This window comes from Salvia hispanica, chromosome 3 (assembly GCF_023119035.1).
Source record: "Salvia hispanica cultivar TCC Black 2014 chromosome 3, UniMelb_Shisp_WGS_1.0, whole genome shotgun sequence".
Lineage (NCBI taxonomy): Eukaryota > Viridiplantae > Streptophyta > Magnoliopsida > Lamiales > Lamiaceae > Salvia > Salvia hispanica.
The window spans coordinates 2855826-2880302 of NC_062967.1; the positions used below are offsets into that span (position 1 = coordinate 2855826).

A 24477-nucleotide genomic window follows, 5' to 3' on the forward strand; every position below is an offset into this window, starting at 1 on the left:
TCTCTTGTTATGAATTAAATTTACTCCTCGAATAAGTTTTTTGAATACAATTAAAGTTTAGTCATTAATATGCTATTTAATTTCCGAAACCGGAAATTTAAATACATAACTCCCCTCATATTTATGAACTTCATTGAAGGAAATTAATTAGTTAAATTAATGCGCATTAATTCTGCTAACGTAATTTTCTAATATAAAATGGATTCTTTGCGGTCAACATTTCCATCAAGAATTTAAAAAATGTCTCGTGTGTATTCCTTTGTGATGATGAGTAGCCTCCTATTTTTCATTGCTCTTTCTTTCGCTCAAGATGTAGATGACGAAGATTGGAGGTTGTTGGAGGATCTTACACAGAGAATCTTGGAAGAAGAAGAGGTGTTGTTGAATCTTGTCTCATCCAGACATGAAAGCCATCATGCTCCATCACATCATCACCATGCACAAGCTCCACATCACCATGGCAACCACTACCACCTTCACCCCCGCCATCGCCATCACCACCATGATCATGCTCATGCTCCAAGCCGCCACCACCTCCACCACCATGCTTATGCTGAGGGTCCTAGTCCAGCTGACCAACATTACTATGCTCCTGCTCCATCACATGGTTAATTTTGAATCCCAAATTTATGAATGGGTTGGAGATGGAATTTCAGTATCTTTTTTTTTTGCAATGGAATAATTATCTTTCGATTATGTTGATTATGTTTACTTTGATAGGAGTTTAATGGTGCAGTGACAAATATGTGATGCATTAGTCATATATACAAAATTTACCAACACATTTAAGCATATACTACATGTGAGCAGTTATATATATATATAGGGAATGAAGGAAACAGAGAAAGCATATCGTATTACAACAATATTTTTTTTACTATTGCAACAAATATTATTCCTTCCGTCTCATAAATTTGTCACAATTTACTTTTTAGTTTATCCACACAAATGTTACATTCTCTTTTTAGAAAAAAATTCGATCACATTAATATAAATATAATATTCTCTCTCTTCACTTAAATTCAAAATAACATCTTCTAAAATCTCGTGTTATTATCAAAGTATGTCATTTATTATGAAACGAAGGGAGGGAGTACTAAGTATAAGCGGCAAGAGCATGATCGAATTCATAGATATTAGGGGCCTACTCGAGATCGATTTATGACATGATCGGTGTTAGCCACCATGCCTTACATTTCAACTTACTTTAATCCGGGCTTTAAAACAGGAAGACAGAGCATTCCAAAAAACCATTAAAACTTTATAAAGTCAAATCTAACTTGAATTTGAAATGAAAACATCTTAAATTTTAGAAATAAAGTGCAACAAAACGAACTATCTCGATAGAAGATGTAAAAGAAAAAATATTGTACAGTATTTAATTTACTGAAAATGAACTGTACGTGCATTAAAGGCGGAGCTACAACTTTTAAAAATTTAGGGATACTGTAATTATTTCATGTTAAAAATTAGTACTATTATAGTACCCTTCCGTTCCATAGTAATAGAGGCGTTTCTTTCCAACACGGAGATTAAGTAAAGTGAGAGGTGTTAGGTGAGTTAAATAAAGTAATGGAAAATAAAAAAAGGTAGAGAGAAGAAGAGAGAATAAAGTAAAAGAGAGTAAAGTGGGTGTGGAAAAATGTGTTGACTTTTACTAAAATGGTAAAATGACTCTATTACTATGGAACGTACCAAAATGGTAAAATGACTCTATTATTATGGAACAGATGGAGTATATAAGATTAACATCATATTACAAACAAATTGTGAAATGTCTTCTTTGCTCTCCTTATAAAATTTATTGAATTCATTTAATTAGTATGGTATGATGCATGCACGAAATCTCCTTTTGACTCGGTGTGAATTTTACGAAATGTCAAACACAAATAGTAAAAAAAGCTTGTAAAATAAGTTTCATTTTTGTACTTCCTTCATCCTTGGAGTATAAACTTTTGGTTAAATATGAGCTTTAATGCAGAATTGGTAAACTAAAAGAAAGAAAGATAAAAATAGTAGAAATAGTGTTAGTGGAGAATAATGTTTAAATTATTTGTAGTGTAGATAGATTTGCAAAATTAGAAAGTTCATATTTTTTTTTCAGAAACAAAAAGATTATTAATTTTAAAATAAAATATTTCTAATTTTTGACTATTTGTTTTGTTTATAATTAACCAGGACTTCAAAAAGGGCTGCCAATAGAGGACACACGTATTTTGTTTGTTGCACGTATTTGTCAGAATCATACTCCGAATTAATTGCATAAGAGTGAACGGTCAAACACGTTCAATATAACGGTCATATATAATTCATAAAAGTCTGATCGACTTTAGCCTGTTTTGTCGAAATTTAGTTTCCCAAATGAATTCGTTTGTCAAATAAACTATATTTTGTAGTGTAGTACTATTTATTTTCATTGTTTTAACTTCATTTGCTTTTAATTTTCTGAAATTTTAACTAGCACCACGAACGTATACTCCATTTAAGAACTCCAAAATTCATTCTCTTATCTTTTTTTTTTCCAGTCGAAAAATATGTAAACTCTTGATTAGACTACGTATATGAACTACTCAATAATTTCGTAGTTGTCTTTTTTGACTATATTAATCATTGAGTCAACTGTATTTTCCCAATCTTGAAAAACCATTCACGTGAATACATTCTCTGAATGGACTTTTGTTCAATACTTGACTATAAATGTTGACCAAGAGTATTGTTTAGCACAAATAATACGACCAACATAAGCAGTCTGGGGTAATTAAAATATTTTCTTTAAACATTTCATTTATCTTTGAGTCCCGTGAAGATTTTATTATATGTTATATCATTTCGGTCCGTCTCACGATAAGAGTCTTATTTCACTTTTACATGAATGGTAAGTAGGCTCCATATTTCATTAACTTATTACATTCACATTATATTATAAAATTAATATTAATATATATATATATGTGAGACTTATATTCCACTAACATTATTTATCCTATTTTTCTTTATTTTTTTAAAATTCCTGCTATAATTAAATAGAATTCTTATTTCGGGACGTCGACCGTCTTTAAGCGTAAATGAATTTAATAGTAATCAGTACACCTACTATTTATTCCGTAAATAATAAAAAAAATGAAACAAAATGGTGTCGTGTGGAGAACGTGTAGTCGTTTACAAACACAAAATGACATCCGCTACTATCCGCCATATTTGATTTTTTTTTTAACATTTGGACTATTGTATTTTATATTATTGAGTATATATATACTACTACTCATATGAATCTTAAATTGGCTTATTAAATAATTTAATTGGATTTTCTCCTTACAAAAGAAGGTATTAGCTAAATAATTAATTTATTTGGAAGGATTAACAATATGGTTTATCATGCCGTAGGGGGTAGGAACAATATTATATTTAACCAGTATACACCGAAAATTAAAGCCTAGAACTCGAGTTGTTGATTATTTTTATTTGCCTCAATGATTTTTTTATATCATGCCTAGAGAAATGAATATTATTTATAAGCATTAGTCTCATTTAAATAACATAATATGGTATTTATTTATATAATATATTTAATTTAATTATACACTTAATTTAATAACGTATAGACCCATCGATATAGCATGGATAGAAAAGAAACATAACAATAATAATAACAATAATAATTTAAGATGCCGCATTAGACTTCCTTAGTTTAATCACTAAGTCAAAAATTTGTCCGTCTAAAATATGTAGCGTTTTAATTACCGTCCACAAAAATATTACATTTAATTAAAACTATATCGTTAATTAACATATAAATTTGACTGAACAAGTCCACTGTAGAAATTTCGACTATTTTTTAATGTATAATCTATCAATCGTAGGCTATATCATATTAATTGGGAGTGCCTGTACTATATACTCCTTCTGTCCCCGATTAAGATGTTGGGTTACAAATCCATTCCACATCGAACTAAGGAGAAAAATTAGAAGGTGTATATAATTCATTTCCAACCCCAATGACTAAGTAGAGCAGTTAATATTTATATTTATTTATATTTCTTAAAATTGTGCTGAGTTAAATATGGACGATGTTTAGTCGATAGAGAGAGTAATATCTATTGTCCATTGACTAAGTAGAGCAGTTAATAAGCTCAACAGACATGACATTTTTGTCTTATTCGTTTTTCTCTTTTTTTTTCGCTTTAGATTCTAATTCCACCAATTACTTTGAAAGGACTAAGTGGTCCAGTCATATAAAATTAAATATGTTTAGTTCAATATCGCATTCTATTTTTGTCAGATATGGCTGCGAAAGTCGTAAGTGACGGCATATTTTATACTCCTATATTGTTCAATTATTATCGATATATGTTATGTGAAATAAAAAACAACTCTTGCATAATGAAGCCCAAACTGTTCTTTGATATTTCTTGTTGGGTCCGAAAATGGGATCAAATCAAGAAAAATAAGTTGTGTACAAAATAAATTACTAATACATTCTTTTGTAAGGAGGTATTAGCTTAATCGAAAACAATCGCGTGATGTTATTTGCGTTTAATGTTAATTATGCAATACTCCATGATGGACCAAATAACAATTAAATACGGAGTAGTATTTATTTTGTGGGAATATATCCAGGAGAAATTAAACAACGGTCTTTGTACGACGAATTCCAATTTATCACTCTTGCAGCTAGGCTGAACGAATGGGAACAATCAAGAAAATTAATACTCCCTCCGTCCTTCCTAGATAATTTGGGACACTTTGACCCGCCACGGATTTTAAGAAATCTAATGGAAAGTGAGTTGAACAAATTGATGGGATGTGAGTCCTATTTTTAAAATATTAGTTTTATAATAAAATGTAAGTAGGAATGAGTTAGTGGAATATGAGGTCCACCACCAAAAATGGTAAAAGTGAAATGGGACAAATTATATGGGACGACTCGAAATGGAATACTGGATCGAATTATCTGGGACGGAGGGAGTACTAGTAATTACCAACATAAGATATGTATATGTATTTTTGTGCAATATATTCTTTGTCCCTATAAAGATTAAGGGATTGAACTTTAGCTATAGATATGCCTTAAATACTTGGACCCTTGTCTTAACATTCAATGCATCTAAAAATCAGCAAAGATACTAATTATTCAATGAAATCCACTATTGGAATCTCTAGGTGAATCATAAATAAATATCTCTAAATTAAAAACAGAATTAGCTAGCTACCAATAAGCTCTGTCAGTAAAAAATTTGATCTACAAATTTATTTCCCAACTGTCAGCCCACTCTGTGGCAGCAATTACAATAGCTCTAACCTTAGAGTTAGTCAAGGGTACATGATCCTTAATAATACCAAATTTATATTCTACAAATCAAATCAAACTAAAATAATATTGCAGTCAAGATTTTAGGCCATAAGTGGGGCCCATCACAGCTATAAAAACAGGGCACGTTCCCGCTTAACTTCAGACATCCCAATCTCAGCCACCACAGCGCAGTTCAAAGAAGAAAAAATGGAGTCCCTCCCTTTCCTCGCTGCGCTATTCCTCATCACCGTCGCCACATGGTTCATCTCCTCCCGGCGCCGCAAAAACCTCCCGCCGGGCCCCTTCCCCTACCCGATCGTCGGAAACATGCTCCAGCTCGGCACTCAGCCTCACGAAACATTTGCAAAACTATCAAAGAAATACGGCCCTCTGATGTCGGTCAACCTCGGCAGCCTGTACACCGTGATCGTCTCCTCCCCGGAGATGGCCAAGGAGATCATGCACAAGCACGGCCAGGTGTTCTCCGGCCGCACCATCGCCCAGGCCGTGGAGGCGTGCGGCCACGACAAGATCTCCATGGGGTTCCTCCCCGTGGGGGGCGAGTGGCGCGACATGCGGAAAATCTGCAAGGAGCAGATGTTCTCTCACCAGAGCATGGAAGACAGCCAGGACCTCCGCAAGCTGAAGCTGCAGCAGCTGCTCGACTACGCTCAGAAATGCTCTGATGAAGGCCGCGCCGTTGATATTCGCGAGGCCTCTTTTATCACCACGCTCAACCTCATGTCTGCAACTCTCTTCTCGTTGCAGGCGACTGAGTTTGACTCCAAGGTCACCATGGAGTTCAAGGAGATCATCGAGGGCGTCGCGACCATCGTTGGTGTGCCTAATTTCGCTGACTTCTTCCCCATCCTCCGCCCCTTTGACCCGCAGGGGGTCAAGCGCAGGGCGGATGTCTACTTTGGTAGAATGCTCGCTTTGATCGAGGGCTATCTCAATGAGAGAATCCAATTCAGGAAGAACAACCCGAATGCCCCAAAGAAGGATGACTTTCTGGAGACGATCGTGGATATTCTTGCGGCCAACGATTACAAGCTAAAGACTGACCACCTCACCCATCTCATGCTGGTACGAGTTTTAATGATAGTCTCACAAAAATGGCAAAATGAGACTATTTTTCTAACTGTTCTGTTTTCTGTTTTTTTTTTTTGACCAGGACTTGTTCGTTGGAGGATCAGAAACAAGCACGACCGAGCTAGAGTGGATAATGGAGGAGCTAATGTCTCACCCGGACAAGATGGCGAAGGTGAAGGCGGAGCTCAAGAGCGTGATGGGCGACCAAAAGGTGGTGGACGAAAGGCAGATGCCGAATCTCCCATATCTGCAAGCAGTGGTGAAGGAGTCGATGCGCCTCCACCCACCAGGGCCTCTGCTTCTTCCCCGGAAGGCAGAGAGCAACCAAGTGGTGAACGGGTACCTCATCCCGAAGGGGACTCAGGTGCTGATCAACGCGTGGGCCATGGGCCGAGACGAGTCCATCTGGAAGAACCCTAACACATTTGAGCCGGAGCGGTTCTTGGATCAAAAAATTGACTTCAAAGGGCAGGATTACGAGCTGATTCCGTTCGGGTCGGGGAGAAGGGTGTGTCCAGGTATGCCGTTGGCTAACCGGATCCTGCACACGGTGACGGCCACGCTGGTTCACAACTTCGAGTGGAAACTGGAGCGGCCGGACGCGAGTGATGCCGAGCGGCAGGGTGTGTTATTTGGGTTTGCGGTGCGGAGGGCAGTTCCACTCAGGGTCATCCCATTTAAGCAATGATATAATCGCGGGAGATTGAATAAATTGTGTTGGTATTGTATGTTCACAGCCGATAAACTCTATTTTATTTTATGTTTACTCTTGTATTTTAATTAATTAGCGATGTTACGTGTCATGAATTTCAGTCTTGAGCGAATAACATGTGTAAAATTGTTTGATTGTAAGCAATGATATAATCATGGGCTTACATCTTTATGGTTTACAGTTTCGATTATCGCTATTTCAATTCTATTTATTGTACTCTAATCTTTATTCTTCATTTGGACTATATTACGTCCGATTAATGTATCTTGGTATCACAGTTAAATCAAAGAAATTCAACAAAACTCACACAGGATAGGTAGCGTATCATTTCCAATAGATAATTAAACATTGGACAAAATACGTCGAAATTATATCACATACTAATAAGACCATATTTTTACATAATTATATACACTTAGAAAAATACCATATAAAATGATAAAATTGTGGTCCCAAAGTTGCGCGCCACATGATAACTCATCTTTGTGTGCTGCGTTTAATTCTTATAATGGGCTTTAAGAATGGCCTTGTAAGCCTGATTGAACTTTATGGGCCACGTTTGATTCATATAGTGGGCTTTTTAGTGGGCCTGTTAAGCATGAAACATTTCATGGGTTTATATTTATTTCACATTTTCAATGACAACTCATGCATAAATACCTCAACAAAGTCTATTTCTCATAATCCAATCAAAATACTTGCGTTTGATTTATGCAAAAATCAATCTTAATATAAAAATACAGTACCAATCATACAGAGGTCATATTTAAGTTATTGTTAGTTTATTTTTAGGTTATTATAGTAAGGATGACCTAAAATGATCTTAACATAACATCAAATCCAAAATTTATAATATAACCTAAAACTGCTTAATAATAACCCTCTGGTTTTTGAATAATTATTCACCCTCAGATTGATAAATCTCATAGTCTGGATTTTGTATTGAGATAAATTTTTGTATTGATTCTTGTGTAAACGTAAACAAATACTCATTGGTAAAAAAAAAAAAAAATGTTTATTTTGATTGCACTTATTTATACAAAATAATAAACGATTATGTGACAACTATACTTAACAAATGGAAACAAATTATTCACTCGACTGGTTCAAAAAGCACTTTAAATATGTGGGTGTCAATGGTGTCGGCAACATGATATGCTCTGTAATAATAAGTCTTGGCAACTGCCATAAACGTTTTCTTGATATTTCTGTTGATGCCTCCAGACTTCTCAAGCACCAACTTCACCAACATCTGCATGTCTTGTTCAAGTTCCTTATTTTTTATGGCTGCCTTATGCCCATCTCCTCCCATCTCCTACAGCCACACGCTCCACTGTAATTGGAAGAAACTAACTTAGGACTAATGGACTATAAAATAGTACTATTAGGGGGTGTTCGGTTGCCAAGACTAAATCTCATGATTAAATATGTATCATGTTTGGTTCATAAGATTGAACCCTACAACTTAATTCTAGATGGATAGTCTCATGATTATTAGTCATGGTAACTGAACGCCACCTTAGTAGTAATTACTCACGGCGCTTTTCAACTGGCGTTTGGTGTGTCGGTTGAAACCCCCGAGGAACTGAGTGAGGGTCGCCACAACCATGCTCGCGGCCCCATCTTCTCTCTCAACGCCATTGATATTTCCGAGCACATTCAAAAGGCTTTGTTTCTCCTCAAACGATCTACTTTCGTTGTTGAAGAAAGAAGTGATCATCTTAGAAATGACTTGGGATTTGGCCCACGCCATTGTCTCGTTGGTCCTCTCGAGCTCGAAGACGCTTGAGGCTGCCATGAAGTAATAAAGGAGAACTTCCTTTTTGCTTATCCCAAATTCTTCGATTCTGCAGCTCTCGTACATCTTGCTCAATCCAATGTTAATGATATCTGAGTTAGTGATTAGTTAACAAAAAAATTATTTGTGAATTAGGGCATACTCTTGCATGTAGATCCATTCGAATTGATGCTGCGCTTGGCATCGATCTCCTGAAATCAGTCTTGGCTAGGTCGTTATACGTGTCGTTGCTGATCTCCAGCATCCTGTATAGTGTCTTTCCGATCCATGCATCGCCGGAGCCGGCGTAGCACTGGATGTAGTACTTGGCCTCAACACGAGGTAGGGTGGCAAGCCATGGCATCTCTAGACCAAACTTTATCTGTTGTTGAATTAAATTTATTATGAATCCAACGTATGAGTAATGTAGAAAGTTACACTATTCACGTTCTTTTTAGCACTATAGCACTTGCATAATTGAAGGAAAAAAAATATTTTTGGAATACATAAAAAATACCACATGGTGTGCTTTGATTGGACAACAGAGTGTGATGCTCTTAAATGTTGTAAATGCTCAAGAAGAGTCAATGCACATGGCCTAGTGACGGTCTAGGCCTATGTATATCAATTTAAGTATTTTAATTTTTATATCAATTTTTAAAATTATTATCATTTGAGAATTTGTAAATTTTTGTTCTTGGATCTTAAATTCTGTAACTATATCCTCTCTCTCCTATAGTACTAATTACCTTTGATAAAAAATTGTAGAAAATATAAATGATAGTGAAAGAGTGATGGATACCTACCTCATCAGGCAAATGCATAGATATAATCCATTTATCCAAAATCTGATTATCAGCTAATATTTTTTTCAAGAAATTATAGGCAAATTTGGCTGCATCGTCCAAGATCTCCTCTTCGGGGAACCGGAGTTGAGAAGCTCTGTAGACAGTGGCGGAGCCGCGGCGGGGCCAGGGGGCCCTTGGGCCCCTCACCCATTCGACTTATACCTATATATAATATATGTATAAAACAATTAACAGATGAATTTGTAGCTGAGTTGGATTGAGTTTCGGGTGTTGAGGTGCACCATTTCAACTAGTTTGGGTTTGAATCCCATTTGTAGCTTTTTCATTATTTAACAATATAAATTACTCCTATCTCTTTAATTCCATGAATATATAAATATCACATAATATTATTTAGAAATCATTTAATCATATCATTTTTAATTTAAAAATCTAGAATAGAAGAAAATTATTCATTAATTCCATAAATACATAGATATACTATTAGTAAAATCAATTTTAATAGTACTCTTTATAATAAAAATATGTTCTTTAATTTTTTTTTTATGATGTTGTTACTAACTTACTATATTTCTAAATTTTATTACTCATGCTCTAATTCTTTATCTCATTATCCATTTCTCGTACATACTACCACTTATGCAGGAGCTATTTCCACGTCGTTAACACAGAAAACACTCAACAAATTTTAGCAGTAATTTGGGCCCCCCAAGATTAGAATCCTGGCTCCGCCACTGTATGTAGAGATTGTATATCGGAGAAGGTGACTCGATCATCTGCCCGCCGTAGCATAAGAATTTGCCATCTTTTTGCTTGAAATTCCTCAGAACATCTGTGTGGACAAAAAAATATATAATTAAATCTACTTGAATGAAAATAAGAAGATTGATAATTAGTTGATAATTAAATATAGTACATACTTGGATCAACTTCATATCCATGCATTCTGAGAAGCCTCACTCCCATGGATGTATCGTCAACATCACAAAGTTCAGATTCTCTCCCACTGAAAACCCCCTTATCTGTCCAAAACCTGCAATTCAAATAGGTTATTAATTTAATTTCTGTTCAAGTTTTAAAAAAATGTTACTAATTAATTTAAATTAAGTTAATGTATTTATACTTGTGGATGTGGCTTAAGCATTCAGCAATCTCCTACTCGAAAAAGTGAGAAATCCCGAAGCGCTGTAGCCGGTCGATCGCCCAGAGCCTTCCGAACACATCGACGGGATAAGTGTGTGGCGCTGCGGAGTATAATTTATCAAATAATTAGAACTATAATTAGATTAATTAATTAAAATGTATTTAATGACCTCCTCCATTGAAAGTGTCTACAGTGTTTTTGATGAATTTGTAGCATTTTTGATCTTTGGTTTGCATGAAAGCAAAGGCGGTGGAGGAGGGAGAAGTAGGATTAAATAATCTTTTAATTGTGACATCTTAATTTAAATTAATATATGCTAATTTCTAATAATGATTTTAATTATGATTAGGTTAACACTTAAACCTTTTCAACGTTTGTTCTCTGGTGTGATAAACCTCGTGCACCGCGGGCGCGTCGTAGGGAAGATCTTCGATACCCATGCCCTTGGCCTTTTGAAGCAGCGCCGGAAACACGACTTCAAAACCACACGTCATGTGCTCCTTATTACCCTCCATGAGCTTATCAACATTTTCTTTGATGTACGTCACTTCTATAATCAAGTAACGCGAAGTCGAAACACAGTTCATCATTAAGAAATTAAAAAATAGCTAGTATAATAAAGTATATTTAATGATAAATTAAATGGGCTCCCTACCTCTTTTGATCTTGTCATCGTGAACATTCCACGATCTCAAGGCTACAACACATGCAATGGTGTTAACGAGGCGATCATAGACACAAAAAAGCTTTTGATCGCCCCCAAGATCCATCCTGGAGTTGGTTCTGCATGATCCACTCCAGGCTGGAGGAAAACTCAGGGGCCTCACATCCCCCCACGTCCTTGATCATCGCCACCCATGCTGTATCATAGGGCGACACGCTTATGCGCCCGTCTCCTGTCGTCTTCAACAATGTTATGATGTATTCAACAATTATATAAAATATAGTATAATAATAATTATTTAACAATAACAAAATTTTCAAACATGCCAATATTTTTTACATGTATACAGAAATATCTAGAAAAATTTGCATGTGTGAAAATTTATGGATCATTCACCATAAATATTAAAATCTATTTTGAACATAAAATATAAATTATTTTAAACAAGCTGAGCACCATCCAAGTGCTTGGCAATTGCCGAGTACCTTAAATGTGCTCGGAATTATAAAAAAGTGATATAAATATTTTTATACAATGCCAGAGCACCTTCGACGTGCTTGGAAATTGCCGAGTACCTTACTGGTGCTGCAATTATATAAAATATAGTATAAATAATAATTATTTAACAATAATAAAATTTTCAAACATGCCAATATTCTTTACATGTATACAAAAATATCTAGAAAAGTTTGCATGTGTGAAAATTTATGGATCATTCACCATAAATATTAAAATCTATTTTGAACATAAAATATCAATTATTTTAAACAAGCCGAGCACCATCCAAGTGCTTGGTAATTGCCGAGTACCTTTAATGTGCTCGGAATTATATAAAAGTGATATAAATATTTTTATACAATGCCGAGCACCTTCGACGTGCTTGGCAATTGCCGAGTACCTTACAAGTGCTTGGCAATTATATAAAATATAGTATAAATAATACTCCCTCCGTCCCATTAAATATGCAACATTTGAGAATCGGCACGAGTTTTTATGTAGTGTTGTTTTGTGAGTTAATGAAGAGAGAATAAAGTAAAAGAGATGAAAAAGTAGAGATAAAAATGTTTCCATTTTAGGAAACGTTTCATTTTTAATGGGACAGACTAAAAAAGAAAACGTTTCATTATTAATGGGACAGAGGGAGTAATTATTTAACAATAATAAAATTTTCAAATATTCCTAGCACAAGTAAAGTGCTCGGCTTATTCCTAGCACATATAAAGTGCTCGGTAATCTATAAAATAAATCAAACACGTCGGCACACTATATTGCATATGAATTTTATGGTGGACTATTTTTTTAGAATGCCGAGCACAGGTCGGGTGGTCGGGATAATCCAAGCACATATAAAGTGCTTGTTACAATCAATAAAAATAAAATGAATATCTTGCCGAGCACATATTCGGTGGTCGGGATTTTCCAAGCACTTTATATGTGCTCGCTATGTTTGAAAAATATATATCTACAAACCGCAATATTCTGAACATAAGTGTTGTGTATTTGTTTTTTAAAACTTTACGCATTATAACATTGAATTTTTTGGAATGGCGAGCACATGTCAGGTGGTCGGAATATTCCAAGCATAAGTTTGGTGCTCGCTATATTTATAAAAAAACGCGTATCTTATTGCTGGAATGTTGCATGAATGTATTTTATTTTTGAATGCCGAGCACATTAAGCGTGGTCGGAATTACCGAGCACGTATCAAGCACTCGCTAATACATTTATTATGCGAGCATATTTTGGGTGGTCGGCCATATTCGAGCACGACGCTTCCCTGACTTAAATTGCTAAACCGAGCACGTTGACCGCGCTCGGTATTGCTCGCAAGTTAACTCCCCCGTTCATGATATTGCCGAGCACCTTCAATTGTGCTTGGAATGTTGCCGAGCACAGTTTGAAGTGCTCGCCATTTTCCGAGCACAGTTTGAAGTGCTCGCTAGTGGTGCTCGATAAACACTCTTTTTTTGTGGTGTTAAAATATTTTATTCGACAGTGCCGATAATTAACAGTTCTTAAACTTGCCGGGATGATATTTGAATTGTCATGTTGAATATATAATCAATTACTGCTTTGTAACTACCTGATGTACTTATAAAATAATGGCCAAGTGGCTCAATAATTATATGCAGAAGGAATCTTTTTTGGTCAATAGTGTAAAAAATACTACTACAAATCTTTAATTTTTAAGTTTCTAAATAACTTAAAAATTGATCATTTCGTCATTGTGGATTCACTATTAACTATCCATTTACATTTAGCTAACATTGAATTAAATTTTAAATAAGTAATCAAAATCGTTTTTGTATAAATACGCATACATTGTATGTATAAAAGCAAACTATACCTAGTACCATAACTATAAGAAGACATTTCCCAAATTTTGAATAAGTAATCAAAATCGTTTTTGTATAAATACACATAAAAATTTAAATCGATATTGTATCAACTGAAGCAGTTAAAAATTCAGAAACTTTGAACTATTTAGTAATTGTAATTGATGAACTTTTAAGTCGATGTTTACCTTGGAATGAGAATCGTTCGATTTTTCTCAATTTCCTCTTCGTCTTTGTGATCGGTCACTAGATTTGGTGCTGGGCATTGGATTTTGAGGTTTTGTTTGTTGATAGGAAAATGTTGCCCTCCGTTCTAACTAAGTTGAGTCGTATTTCTTTTTGTGACATTCTTTATTTCATCATCTATTCTACTCTCTCTCTGACTTTTTTTTCTTTCATATTTTATTTTACTTTAATTTAATTTATTTAACACAATTTTTTAATCTTCGTACCCAAATGTATTGGGAACGGAGGGAGTAGGAAGTTGCCGCTTTTTGAACTCCGATCTGTGACTTTAGTTGCCTATTTGTGAATTTTGAGGGCGATCGTGTTGGTTGGACCAGAAGTCGGCGATTTTGTGGATGTAATTGTATGTCGACGAGTGTCTATGGTAGAATCGGGCTTGAAGATGAGGAGTCCTTCCATTTTATTTTATTTTTATTTTATTATTATTTTTATATTTTTTTGTATTGGATACGGTGAGGGTATTGGGGAACGTCATTTTAGTTTTTAATAAGGATGTTGACCAAGTAAGTGAGTTGTACTCCATATTTTATTCAAAACATATAAGATGATTAATGATTAATCAGTATTATCACATACCTTAATCAGTGTTTATCCAACCCCTTTGTTTATTTAATTAATCAATTGGTATTTATTTATGTTTATTATAAAAAAAATATTTTTATAAATTGGTCAAATTTTTATTTTAATAATATCTTGATTATATTACAAATTTCATTTTATATATATGTGATATTACTGTAAGTTTATGTTGCCCTATAATTATTGATGGTTATTTGTAGTGATCTTAAATTCTTAATATTATCTTAATTATAAATTAATATTTATTTTTGTATTGTAGGTGATGTATAATATAATGTTGTGTATAAAGAATTTTTTAAAAATTTATGACCTATATCATTTATAGTGTGGACTGAGAGAAGTACCAATGATTTTTGTTGTTGTTTATAATGTTATGAATATATATTTTAATTAATTTATATTCTTAACTGTAAATATATTCTTATATTCTTTAATCTTATATTCTTTATTTAATCTTATATTCTTTATTTTAATCTATTTAGCTATTAATATATTTTTTCTATTTGAAAATGTTTTGTGTTGTGCATAGTACGGCTGTTATGAGTAGTAGTTTGTTATCACTAGTAGTTTATAACTAACTATAAGACTACAGACAACTTGTAGTACTACAGTTATCGTTGAGTATTCCTTATTTTATAATTCATGCATGTGCGGTGTGTCAATGGTGCAATGAGTGCTTTCCATCAATTCTTCATAATTTGTTATAGTTAGCATATCATTTCTTTGAAAAAATCTCCCACGTCGATTTGAAGAGAAAGTGGGGCTAGAAATAAATACTCCCTCCGTCCCCGTTAGAAGTAGCACTTTGACCGGGCACGAGTTTTAAGAAATGTAAAAAAAAAAAAGTTGGTTGAAAAAGTTAGTGGAACGTGGTACCAATTTTTTTATATTGGTTTTATAATTAAATGTGAGTGAAATGAGTAAGTGGAATGTGCAACCTACTTATCATTTATGGTAAAAATGAAGTGTTACTCTTAATTGAGGACGGACCAAAATGGAAATTTAATAACTCTTATTCGGGGACGGGGGTGGTATGTAAAAGGAGAAAATATTCCCACGACGAATTGGAGAAGGAAGTAAAGCTCTATTACTCCCTTAGAATAGTGTGTTAAGTGGACTCTGAATAAAGTGAGAGAAAATAAAGTAAAAAGAATAACATAAAAAACATGATTACTCTCTTCGTCCATTTATAGTAGAGAGATTTTTTTTCAGCACGAAATTTAAAAAAATTTATTTTAAATGAATTAAATAAAGGGAGAATAAAGAAAAAAAAATTGATGTTAATTAACAAGGGACAAGAGTAGAATTCAAAATATTTTATATGACTAGATATATTTTCCGGGCAATATTATTTAATCCATCAGGTTGGACTTGTCTTATTAAAATATATTATTCGACAGTGCCGAAAACTCTGTTGTAGATAATTATTTAAGTAACAATACGTTGTCATTTCGATGATATTTGAACAGTCATGTTTAATATTGTCATTTCGATGATATTTGAACAGTTTTTTAATATTTTCATTTCAATTACTGCTTTGTATATGTACTTATAAAATACTAATGGCCAAGTGGCTCAATAACTATATACATATATGGAGTATTTATGATTTTTCAGGCGGCTGACGTACATAATTAAGTATACAAGATTCGTATGCACACTGATCTTAAAATATTCTTTAAAAAAACATAAATTACCACTACTTGGCTTTGAAAAAACTAAATTGCATCTCTGTCCGATAATAGTAGTAATTTATGTAGTCGACGGCAATATTATCTATACTCAATTACTCTGTCACTACCATGTACTTATAAAATAATGGCCAAGTTGATGAATAATAAATTTTTTTTGGCAATAGTATAAAAAATAGTACAAGTCTTAAATTTTTAAGTTACTAAATAACTTAAAAAATGATCATTTCGTCAATCATTAATTTAATTGTGGATTCACTATAACTATCCATTTACTTAAGTTGAAGACATAAAATTTTCAACAAGTAATCAAAATCGTTTTGTATAAATACGCATACATAATACATTGTATGTATGAAAAGCTAATTATATACTCCCTCCGTGTCACTATAGTTGAGGCGGAACTTTTCGGCACGTAGTTTTATAAAGTAATATTGAGTGTGTTAAATAAATAGATAAAAAAAGTAAGAGAGAAGAAAAGGTAGAGAAAATAAAGTATAAAGTGAATAAAGTAGAGAGAATAAAGTAAGAGAGAGTAAAGTAAGAAAGAGGAAAAAAGTTGTCATTGATGCACTATTTTTTAGCACTAAATAAACCTGCAAGTATACAGAGTATATATAGTATAGCCAAAGGTTAGTACCGGGATATCGAACACGGGAAAGGCAAACACAAAGTGTCTATCCTCTACTAAGACTCAATTACTATTTGGAAGAACAGAAGGTTTTTGAAAACTTTTGAAAACAGAAAATATTTGAAAACAGTGAACAACTAAATGCAAGCAAAACACAGAGACAATCAATAGAGATAAGGAAATTCCAGAGATGTGCGTTCACAGTTATGGTTATACAAATTCCAAACTATAAACCCTAGCACAGTTATTAATTTGATAGGACGAGTCACCTAGCTTATGCTGATGCGATGCAAACGTTGATTACAAGATTAGGGTTGTCAATCCTAACACGTAACTCCATAAAGCTCCTAAGACCCTTGAAAAGTCCTCACTCTCAATTAACAAGTGTCGTTTTAAGGGAAGCTAACCGTAGCGTCTACTAAGTGGACTTAACTCGCTAGAACTCTCTCACAGTTATGAAGCAAGTTATATTAAATCATACACAATTGTGTCACTCAATCATGCAGCATCACGACTAACTTAGGGAAGAAACAAAGTAAAAACAAAACGGATATTAAATAGAAAATTGGAATTGTATAACTAAAGTCGTTACTAACACATCCCTAGAATCCTATGAGTTTAGTTACACATAATGAAATAAGCTAAACATATAGATTGAATGGAAGACAATTTGAACATAAAACTAAAGCAAATAAAACCCGTAGGTTGAATCCTTGCCGTTCTTGATGTTCTTGAAATCCTTCTCCAACTCCTTGCACAAGTGAAGTACTCTTAGCTCTTGATCTCTATGAATTATTTTGCAAGTAGAAGCTCTCTCTTTTTTATGAAGCTTGAGGTCTCATTTACAAGGGAAAGCCAATCCTTGTTGTAGAAGGAAAAGATTTCCAAAATATGGTAAATCTTGTAGCAATTCTAGGGCATCTTAGATTAGCCGTCTTTCTCCGGCGGCCGCACCTTGGCCGGCGGTCGCCGCATTGGAGTCCAGAGAGTCTGTTTCCACGGCGGCGGACCGCCGCATGACTTCCGGCGGTCGTCGGGCGAGACTTCTCTTCCAAGCGTATTTTTCCGAGGCGGACTGCTGCATTGATCTGCCCCTCCGGGCGCGGGCGGTCGCCGCACACATCCGCGGCGGTCGCCGGTCGCCGTCTCGACTCCACATTTCCGGACTTTGCGTTTGGGCTCCCTTTTTCGGCTCAATTATGCACATTTCTCACAAAACACGTCAAAATATCAAAATAGACAAAATATGCAAATAATGGGCGTGTAGAGTGACTTTGACATAAAAAAACGGACCAAATAACAGCCTTAAAATAGTGCAAAAGCACGACTCAACTATGAAGAAACTTCCTGAAATGGTAAAATGACTTAACTATGATGAAATGGAGTGAGTATAACTATAAGAGCATCCACACCGGTAACAAAAAAGCCGTCCGCCCGTCCTTGCCAGCGGCAAGGACGAGCTCGTCCGCCAATGCAACTTGTCCGTCCTTGCCAGCGGCAGGGCGGTGCTCTTAAATAAGAGCACGTCCGTGCCGCTGAGCAGGCTGACGTGGCGGCACGCGATTGGCCAACGACAATTTCATTTTTTTTTAATTTTTTTTAAAATTCGAATTTAATTTAAAAAATTATTTTTAAATAAAAAAATATTTTCCCACTTCTTAATAAATTATATCCGTTTTCTACACACTTTTAATTTATTTTTCAATTTTTTTCCCAAAATTCACATTTTAATTATGTATTTTTATTTTTTACGATTTTAATTATGTAATTTTTATTTTTTAGGATTTAATTATGTAATTTTGATATTTTAATGTATTTTTATATTGTAGAAATATTTTGGGATATTGGCATCTAATATCACGAAACTTGCAAAAAGTTGGATTTTTCCCACGAACTTTAAAATTGGCAAATAATATCACGAACTTTACCACATGTTTATTTTTTCCCACGAATGAAAAAATTCGCACAAATAATACTATGATACCGATTTTTTTTCGTAATTTCTCGACAACAATTTCGAAAGTTTCAAGTTTTTCAATATTTGAAGATAGTTTTTCTTGAAGCATACCCTCAAAAATTGTTCTTCAATCTATTAAAATAACATGAATTTTTTCATTCGTGGGAAAAACCCAACTTTTTGAAAGTTTCGTGATATTAGATGCCAATATCCCAAATATTTTTAGTAATTGAAGTATTTAAATTGAATAATAGAATAGTGAGACCCTTGAGCTTGTCCTTGCGGAAGAGCACGGATATGGGTGTTGTGCTCTTGCCTAAGAACAAGGAGTAAAAGTGGGTCCGGGCCCATCTCCGTGCTCTTAAATAAGAGCACGGATGGGGATACTCTAAGAAGACATTTCCCAAATAACGTAAGACTACAGACAACTTGTATTACTACATTTATCATTGAGTATTTCACTTCCTTTTTTTTATAATTTCATGATGCGTGTGCGGTGTGTCAATGGTGCAATTAGTTCTTTCAATCAATTCTTCCTACTTTGTTATAGTTAGCATATCATTTCTTGAAAAAATCTCCCACGTCGATTTGAAGAGAAAGTGGGGCTAGACATCTATAAAATATATAAAAGGGTAGTTTTAGGGGTATTTAGGGAAATGTGGAGAGTTTTGGGAGTATTTAAGGAAATGCTCTTTTAAAATACATATTATAATTTTAAATATTAGCATGAATTGTAAAGAGTGGATTTGAAAAACGAATTCAAATTGGTTGACCTTTTTATTTTGTGGATATATAAATGAAGGTTGCAATAATTATAATTATGGTTACGTAAGTGGAAATAGAACGTGGAGGCAAAATAGGGAGATGATGCATACAAACCTTCCACCTCTAATTTCACCATACACCATTATTACTAACCACTCTCTCTTCACAAAAAAAAGAAAGAGTTGGTTATTTTCCACCTTGGCCACATGACGAAATGGCCACATGAAGAAATGGCTCCGAATAAAAGTTATTAAGGTTTTGTTTTCTCTTATATTAACTTTCTCTTATATTAACTTTCTTACCTATTAATTGTTTTTTATTTCTGTTCCTCTGGTGTGCTGATGTAATAATAATGTATATCACATTATTATTGCTTGGAGTAGTTAATACAATATTCTAAATAAAAATATCTTTCGTTTTTTCATCGGATGCATGTGATGTGAATTGTTCGATTGTATACTTTTATGAGTCCTATCTATGCTTTGCCATGCAGATTATCGTTTTAATACGCATTGATTGTTGATTTTGTGCATTGCAAATTGATTTTGTTCTTTATTTTATTGTAGTTTTAGGTGAGGCGCGCGGCTTTAAAAATGACAAACTAGTTATTTTACCTATGAATTCCGTTGAAGAGTGACGAATTGTGAAGAATTGAAGGTTTTAGTTTATAATGATGAGATTTATTTTAATTTTAAAGTTAATATAGTGTATAAATTTTTTTTAAAAATGATGAGTAATTATCCATTTTTATATTCCTATTCCATAATTTAATATTTAAACATTATATTATATAATTTGTTTCAATGTTGATTTGTATAGATTTTTTTTTATTCTCATATAACTAAAATTGTTACTCATATTGTTATTGTTAATATTGATTTTAATTTTGTTTAATTAATTTAAAATTGAAAATTAATATTTTAAAAATATATTAATCTGTGCATAGCACAAGCGTGATACTAGTAAATATGTAAAAGGATAAAATATTCCCGCGTCGAATTGGAGAAGGAAGTAAAGCATACGATAATTACTCTCTTAGTTCCCTATTAATTGAGTCTTTTTTTTTTCGGCACGAAGTTTAAAATTAGTGTTGATTATGTTGAAGCGAGCTTGTAGAACCCTGAACGCTCTTTCCATAGCTTTTCGAGCTCTCCTGCCATTTATGCTTCTAATGCAATAGTCAAGCATGTTATATATTATAATTTGTAAATAGTAAATACTACTCCCCCGTCCCATAGAAATAAGTCATATTCCTATTTCGTCCGTCCTATGGAAATAGTCCATATCTATCTATGGAAACCTTTTTATTCTTTTTTCTTTAATCATTTATGAGCTCCACCATACATTACACTATTTCAAATACTTTTTTTTCTTCTCTCTTACTTTACCAATTACTACACATTAAAGTCCGTGTCAACCTCAAATGACTTACTTCAATAGGACGGAAGGAGGGAGTATAAGGCTCAAAAGCACATCACTCACCTTTTCAAAAAAGATTAAAACAAAATAACTATAAAAAGGAGGCATATATACACATATTACTACATAAGCTAGAAGTAGAAGAAAATGGATCCCCTCGTATCCTCTCTTCTCATTGCTCTATCCTTGATCGGTTTAACCGGTTTTCTATTCCTCCGGTCGCGGAGGGGGCCTCGGCTCCCTCCGGGACCAAGACCCCTCCCGATCATCGGAAATTTTCACCAGTTAGGAAAAAAACCATACGAAACACTGAGCCACCTCGCCAAAACCCACGGCCCCCTCATGTCCATCCGCTTGGGCAGCCTCTACACGGTGATCGTCTCCTCGCCCGAGATGGCGAAGGAGCTCCTCCAGCGTCACGGCCAGGTCTTCTCCGGCCGCACCATCGCCCAAGTGATGCACGCACGCGACCTGAGCAAGCTCTCCATGGCCTTTACTCCGGTCGGGAAGGAGTGGCGCAACAAGCGCAAGATATGCCAGGAGGAGGTCTTCTCCGAGCGCAGCCTCGAGGGCAGCGAGGCCCTCCGCCAGGAGAAGCTGCAGCAGCTGGTGGAGCACGTGGGGCGCCACTGCGAGCGCGGGGACGTTGTGGACATCCACGACGTCCTGCTCGTGACAAACCTCAACCTCATGCTCACCACTCTCTTCTCCACCCGCTCCCCCGACTTCGAGTCCAAAACCACCAAGGAGTTCAAGGAGATCATCGAGGTCATCGCTATTGCCGTCACTCTCCCCAACTTCGCCGACTACTTCCCCATCCTCAAACCCTTTGATCCGCAGGGGATCAAGCGCAAGGCTGAGTTATACTTCGGCAAACTCTTTGCGAAATTCGAAGGTTTTCTTAACGAGAGGTTGGAGTCGAGAAAGAACAACCCGGGCGGTCCCAAGGAGCAGGATCTGCTCGAGACGCTCGTCGATATTAGCCAAGGAACCGACTACAACTTGACCACGGAAGAAATTCTTTATTTACTTTTCGTAAGTTTAGTCATGTTATAAATATATTGTTAGATATCAGTGCTACTCTAGGATCGATTATAAAATGTGTGATCCAAAAATTTTGCAGGATTTATTTGTGGGAGGATCAGAAACGAACACAACCTCGATCGAGTGGATCATGACAGAGCTATTGTTCAATCCAGATAAACTGAAAAAGCTAAAAGAAGAGATAAAGAGCGTAGTGGGAGAGAAGGGGCAAATTCGGGAGGCAGACATCGCACACCTCCCGTATCTGCAGGCGGTGGTGAAGGAAACACTTCGTTTTCACCCGCCGGGGCCTCTCTTACTCCCGCGGAGATCAGAAGCCGATCAAGAGGTGAATGGTTATGTGATTCCGAAAGGGGCGCAGATACTCTTCAACGTGTGGGCAATGGGCAAAGATCCGAGCATTTGGACGGATCCGGAAAGGTTTGAGCCTGAACGGTTCCTTGAAAAGAAGGTGGACTTCAAAGGGCAGCATTTCGAGCTCATACCGTTTGGGGCGGGGCGGAGAATATGCCCCGGAATGCCGTTGGCGACCCGGATTCTGCAGATGACGACGGCGGTTTTAGTTCATAATTTTGAGTGGAGACTTGAGAAAGACAAGGATCACGCAGACCATAAAGGAGAGGTGCTTGCTATGGCCTTGCGCAGAGAAACTCCACTAAGAGCTATTCCGATTAAAATTTAATGTTCAATACAAATACGTGTGTTTAATTCAATAAACAATTATGTGATTCTAATAATGGAAGGTTGTTTAATGGTGTACCATGTGCTGCTGTGATTACGGAGTATTTCTTTAGACCACCCCATCAGTGACTTTGAGATGGGAGTGGAGCATATAAGACAAAATAGGAAGTATTATAAATAAAAGAAAAATAAAATTACCGAACCCAATCTCTATTTTCAAGGCTTGTCAGCCAGCCTAAGTAAAAGTGAAGGCCAAATGACACATGTCAATTTTTCATTGGTTCTATGTATTATTATTTATACTTTTTTTATTTACTATTAATCTATACTATCAATAAAAGCTCAGTTCATTTTGGGGGGAAATCAAAGGGAATATCCCCCTTTTTTCAAATTTGCGATTTGGGGGGAATTTTGCAAATGCCATCTGCCAACTCACACTTCCAAGCTTTGACCAATAGTTAAAATGACTCCACCACCTTTATGCATTAAAACCATCAGATAATAGCATCATTTTTAATTGTAAAGCTGACTAAACATCATATCATCTATATATATACAAATACATTTTGTATGCATACGAAACACATAGCATAACAAGGTTTTCCCACCCAAATAAAAAGTAGGTTTTGCCTCCAAAAGAAAACGTGGGTTTTCCCTCCCAAAAATAATGTGGGTTTTCCCCCCTCCAAAATGAAGGGGTTTTTTGGAGCTAAAAAAGGGGGGAAATCTGTTCATTCTAGAGCAAAAAAAATTTGAAATTTGAAATTTAAAACCCAAGATTATTTAGAAAGTTGTTCTATAAATATCAGTTGCAACAACACACATTCATAAATTACAGGTTCTTCTCTCTCTCTACGATTTACTTTCATATCTTTCTTCATCTTTATATTTTTTTTATTTCAATATTTTATTGCTTATCTTGACCATTTATATTTTGCAGATATTTAAGGTATGTGAATTTTATCTAACATTTTTCCTTTTTTACATAAGTTACAGGTTCTTCTCTCTCTCTCTCTACGTTTACTTTCATATTTTTCTTCATCTTCATCTTTATATATTTTTTATTTTAATGTTTTGTTGCTTATCTTGACCATTTATATTTTGCAGATATTTAAGGTATGTGAATATTATTTAACATTTTTCTTTTTTTACATAGGTTAACTCTTTAAACCACAATAACATTAACTTCTATTAATATACACCATTGTTTGTCCTATTAAATCTAATATCTCACAACATCTTCTGGGTTTTTGCAGATATTAACAAGCATTGAATATCAAAAGAAGAGTAAATTAGAGAATGATAAGAGAAGTACACATGCAGCAGAGAAAAAGCATAAAACCAAGAACAGATGAAGGCACTACCGAAATCAGCATAGGCCATGGCTTGCCGGAGCTGTCCAACCATTTATACAGAGGAAGTGAAACTGAATAGCTGAAAAAGAAGGGATATAGAGATGAAAGGAGTGAGAGATAGAGAGGGGTAAAAGGAGCAGAGGAAAGAGAGTAATTTCCTAGGGAGTAGTAATATTTTTTTATCATTTTGTACATTTGAGTGTCAGATGCACTTCCTTTTGTTTTTAGTAGTAATATTTTTTTTTTATCATTTTGTATACTTCATTGGTGGACAATATTGATGAC

General features: G+C 34.9%; 2 protein-coding genes and 1 pseudogene across 2 annotated transcripts; 2 read left to right on the forward strand and 1 right to left on the reverse strand.

Annotated features, from left to right (window-relative positions):
* The first annotated feature begins 5448 nt into the window (after nucleotides 1-5448).
* On the forward strand, nucleotides 5449-7284 carry LOC125212708 (ferruginol synthase). The gene is made up of 2 exons (XM_048112945.1): nucleotides 5449-6376; nucleotides 6465-7284. The coding sequence occupies exons 1-2, from the start codon at nucleotides 5498-5500 to the stop codon at nucleotides 7068-7070; spliced, it is 1485 nt and encodes a 494-aa protein (XP_047968902.1). The 5' UTR covers nucleotides 5449-5497; the 3' UTR covers nucleotides 7071-7284.
* A 1125-nt stretch (nucleotides 7285-8409) lies between these two features.
* LOC125215063 lies at nucleotides 8410-11757 on the reverse strand (annotated as a pseudogene).
* A 9502-nt stretch (nucleotides 11758-21259) lies between these two features.
* LOC125212705 (ferruginol synthase-like) lies at nucleotides 21260-23039 on the forward strand. The gene is made up of 2 exons (XM_048112943.1): nucleotides 21260-22147; nucleotides 22236-23039. Exons 1-2 carry the CDS (start codon nucleotides 21260-21262, stop codon nucleotides 22836-22838), a joined length of 1491 nt encoding a protein of 496 aa, XP_047968900.1. The 3' UTR covers nucleotides 22839-23039.
* Nucleotides 23040-24477: the final 1438 nt, after the last annotated feature.

Excerpts from the sequence above, each read along its gene's own strand:
- LOC125212708 (XM_048112945.1), top strand. The coding sequence starts at position 5,498 with ATGGAGTCCCTCCCTTTCCTCGCTGCGCTATTCCTCATCACCGTCGCC. Across the intron at positions 6,377-6,464 it reads ACCTCACCCATCTCATGCTG|GACTTGTTCGTTGGAGGATC; the intron begins GTACGAGTTTTA and ends TTTTTTGACCAG.
- LOC125212705 (XM_048112943.1), top strand. The coding sequence starts at position 21,260 with ATGGATCCCCTCGTATCCTCTCTTCTCATTGCTCTATCCTTGATCGGT. Across the intron at positions 22,148-22,235 it reads AAATTCTTTATTTACTTTTC|GATTTATTTGTGGGAGGATC; the intron begins GTAAGTTTAGTC and ends AAAATTTTGCAG.